Here is a 4,551-nt window from a genome sequence, read left to right on the forward strand (position 1 = left end):
TGGAAATTACAAATGGATCGACTCGTTGTCGGGTCTCGTATCGGATTACAACGCGCGAAAGCATCGAACTATCGGCATGCGGCCCATCGATGTTACCCCCGCGATCGCCGACAAGCTCCTAACAACGGTGTACAGTCACGTAAAAATCGCTGCTCCTGCGCGATTCAAAGTGGGCGACTCGGTACGTGTGAGTAAATTCAAGACAATCTTCGAGAAAGGATACACGCCAAATTGGACCACGGAAGTATTTAGAATCGTCAAAGTGCAGAAAACTAATCCCGTGACGTATCTGTTGGAAGATTCCTGCGGAAAACCCGTCGCTGGCGGCTTCTACGAATACGAGTTACATCGCGTTGCTAATCCCGACGTGTATCTCGTTGAAAAAGTTTTGCGCAAAAGAGGGGATGAGGTTTATGTAAAGTGGTTAGGATTTGATAATTCACACAATTCATGGATACACAAGAATAATGTATTGTAAAAATTTATTACAGTATAAAAATATACATATATACATATGAGTCATTTATTTTCCTAAATATCTAAATGTAATTACAATATATTTACAGCGGTATTGACAATATATTTACAATGGTATTTACAATATATTTACAATGGTATTTTATAATGTCCCCATGGCAGCGTTTCGGTAGAACCGGGTATAATGTATCGCTTATCATCGTACGGGCTTAGAGCTATTTTTGTTTCGGACACGGTGTATACCTCGTGTTTTTTGGATCTTATGCAGGTTTGCTGTCGCGTCATTTCAATTTCGTCGCGCAGACACCGCGTGTAATCGTCGAACGTTATCGACCTGGCTACGACGTTACTCTTAACACCTTTAGCTTTTTTCGTATCTTTCTTACCGTCCACTCGCAAGGCGTACATCTTTGCTCTAAGCCCGACGAATTCGGTCATTATCGCACCGTTATTTTCGTCTTTCATTAAGCCCGGAACTTTTTTATTGACGAGTGGGATACCATACGTATTATCAATCGCGTAATCGCTAGTGTCAAATCTATGAATGTGGCGCTTCATGATATCGTACACATCGTCGCACTCGATGTGATAAATGAGACTGTCAGTATCGGTGTACGTGACTTTACACTTGTCGCGATACAACGGTAACATGTACTCGTGATGAAATTCGTACAAACATGTCTTGGATATATCGAGGATGCACATACCCACATAGATTGGTTTGTCAAACTTCACCTCGAGTTTTCGCATTTCTATTGCTACTAAATTCTCCGAAAAGACGCTTCGGCTATGAAAATTTGGTTTCGCAATCATAGCCTCCGCGCCGTATCTACCTTCCCAATGAGTCACGAGTCGCACGTCAACGTGATTGCGCACATTCTCCATGGTTTTGCCAAACACGGCATTGTTTATCAATTTGTATAAATTTTTCTCGAAATCATTGTTGGCCAATGTTCTAAATTTCGTATTGAGGTCTATATAATCGCGAAGCCATGGAGATTGCGCGAATTTCAGTATACGGTGAATTTTTGATATACGGAGACCGTGACGAGTACACTGCTGCAGGTTGCGATAATGTATTACATAACGTTTCTTATCGTATAATGTTGCGAGGAGTTTGTCCTGCCGCTTGCCGGGTGGTTTATCGCGCGTCGGACAGAACGGTAGGTCAGTGTGCGCGTCGTGAAGATGTTGCGGATACTCCAAGTCGACTTCGAGAATGTAGCCTATCGAAGAATCCAACGCGACATCCATAACATTAAAATCGGTTACGTCGTCGACCCATTTAAAATCTGCGTATGGCAATGGTTGACTCATTGCCCAGCCGTATAAGTTATTTACATCAAAATACATGAGGTACGACGACGGTTTCGATGGATCGTACGACTGCATGTACTTGTTGTTGGCCAGCGCGTATCTGTTTGAACATTGACTCAAACCGCCGCGTATACCGCGTTCGATAAACATGACCATGTCAATGTCGGTGAGCAATTCGAAATTGATGTGTGTATGCTTCAACATAGCATCCCACGTAAAACCCGGTAGAGTATAATAATACGCCGGATCGAGTCCATAACTCGCGACGCAACTATCGCGAAAATTTTCAAAGATATCGGCCAACAGCAAGACATCGGTCTTGAGATATAAATCGCTGTAATCACCGAGCGTTCGAATGGAGAACCGCTGCCAGACGTCGACGGCGTGCGCGTAATCGCTCTCGGATACGGTGTCACCTGTCAATGAACTGTAAAACGAGTCGCGCGGTGGTAAACACAAGTCCTCCAATTTTTCGACGCAGTCAATGTATTCATATGGAAATACGCCTTTTCGTGTCAGCAAATTAAAATTTTCTGCGGATAATTCACAAAATTCGCGTTGCAATATTCGCAGTTTATTCTTGCTGAGATAAGATGCCAATTTGTCAAGACTAGCGGTGAGAAACTTGTACGAATCGATAAATCGCAATTTGACGCACGTTTTCTTATCTTTATCTTCGGTGCTTTGAACGTTTTTTGTAAACGAAATATATTTTTCTTTTGTGATCGGGAGTAAATCTACATGTCCTTCGTATGCTGTTGCTATTTCAGTTATAATAAAATGTGCATCGTATCCCGATAAATTATGAAACACTATGGGAATGCAATGCGAATCTTTATAATTTAAGTTACAATTCGAATGCGCGGGACCTCTGTATCGACCGGTCAGGTGACAATGGTCGCGTACTCGCACGTCGTCTGGCTCGAACGGTTCTTTACACACGTGACAGTGCGTTGCGCTGTTAAACTTTTCCCACTCGTCTCGCGTGAAATCTGCCATGGGTATATTAGTGGACAATATAGTTTTTACGTCGTGAGCTAAACGTCTTAGCTCCTCGGCGAACCACGCGACGCAATCCTTATCGCGACGAAACCGATACATAGATAACGACTCGTCGTACGAGCAACGCACGTAGTACCCTATGCTAAACACGCAATGATGTTGATATGTGTACCTGGACGTTTCCGGATCCACTTCCATCTTCTCCAGGGTACATTCCAGGTCGGCGTATACGACAAACGGAACTTGTTCCTTCCTGTTGTGATTTTTAAAGGCCAACCACTTGTCGTTATCGCTCGGTAACTTGATCGCGCAGTCATTCATCTCCTGACAGTCGACGGTGTGGGCAGCCAATTTCTCGTTGGAGCTGAAGTAGTGCAAACATCTGCAAAAAAATAAACGCAAATATTATAAATTTTTTATACACAAAATATTCTATATATTATTAAAAGAACTATAGGTACTTACCGATCGCAAAAGTATTTCTGACCATGGTGTCGGTTGATTTGCGAGCTCACGAGGCGGGATAGGTTCTTGATCCACGCAAAATGTCCCACGTTGTCGTTATGCACGTACAGCAGATTTACGTGTCTGTCCATCTTTCGGTTAGTAACCCGTATTGGCAAGATAGCAAGTTTCTTGTTTTTTTTCTCGATGCTGTACACGTTGATGGAGATGTTGTTATGATTTTCAAATTTTTTAATTTGATCCAACGTCATTGGAAACTCAATGTCCGTAAGATCTAGCACCGACGTGTATGTGGATACGACGATTCCAGATCTGCATTTCTTTGGGCTGGATGTAGAGCAGCCGTCACTGACCATGCGAAACATGCATTGTCCATTGATCGCACGTTTATCACCGCCTTCTTCTTTTTAATTTCTTGCGGTATTTCCACAAAACACCCCGCGTGCAACGGATTGTATTTGTTCACGTTTACCATTAAATTGAGTATACGCGACAACGCCCATCCGCTATCACGTTCCTGGAATTCCTCCAGCTTTGCTAAGGTAGGCTCGATGACGTGTTGCTTGTACCACTCGTGCAGATCGGACTCACGAAAGACTTCATAGTTTCTCGTAGCGATACTTTTATTCGCGCGTTTGTCACCCGCAACAAATTCACCATTAAACATTGTGTTAATTTTTAGATTGTCATGTCGTTGCATGACGTTCCGCACACGATCGAGTACAATTTCTCTCGCATCTTCGAGAAATTGACGAGGGTCGATGTGTTTGGAATTTATCACCGCACCAGTCAATATACGGCTTTCAAAAGCCGGATCTATCTCGCGCCATTTGAGTCTTGTCTCACTCGCACTGTATCCTGCTCCCACATGCACGAAACGTTGACGTACCAAGTCTTTCAAACCTTCGAGTCTTGCGATACAAGCGACCAATGACTGTTTGAGACCGATCGATAATCGCGGCCGTTTAATTCGGTTTTGTTCTTCCAACGATTCGATAAACTCGTCGCATCGTTGCTCCCACGCGGTAAATTCTTCCCTCGAATTTAACAGGGTGGATTGCTCCAACAACTCTTGCTCCATGTTATTGCACGATCCTCTTGCTAACGCCATTTGTTGCACTCACGACTTCCAGTTCTCGACTATTGAGCGTATCCCCTAGATTCGTCATTTTATATTCTACTAATGATGCATCGTTTGCTTATCATATCTAATTTCATCTCAGCAGCCGTACATCGGCGCTATTTGCAAAATTTGCAGTTTTGCACGTGTTCGATGAAATCATTGCGAGA

At 43.3% G+C, this 4,551-nt stretch overlaps 1 protein-coding gene across 1 annotated transcript; it reads right to left on the reverse strand.

Moving 5' to 3' along the window:
* Positions 1-2,968: 2,968 nt before the first annotated feature.
* On the reverse strand, positions 2,969-3,392 carry LOC112460026 (the record flags this gene model as incomplete). The annotated part of the gene is made up of 2 exons (XM_025024441.1): positions 3,262-3,392; positions 2,969-3,178 (listed from the first exon to the last, which is right to left on the reverse strand). Coding segments are annotated over exons 1-2 (341 nt in total), but the record flags the coding sequence as incomplete, so codon positions are not given.
* Positions 3,393-4,551: the final 1,159 nt, after the last annotated feature.

Source organism: Temnothorax curvispinosus, unplaced genomic scaffold (genome assembly GCF_003070985.1).
Source record: "Temnothorax curvispinosus isolate PA1 unplaced genomic scaffold, ASM307098v1 QBEX01010292.1, whole genome shotgun sequence".
NCBI lineage: Eukaryota > Metazoa > Arthropoda > Insecta > Hymenoptera > Formicidae > Temnothorax > Temnothorax curvispinosus.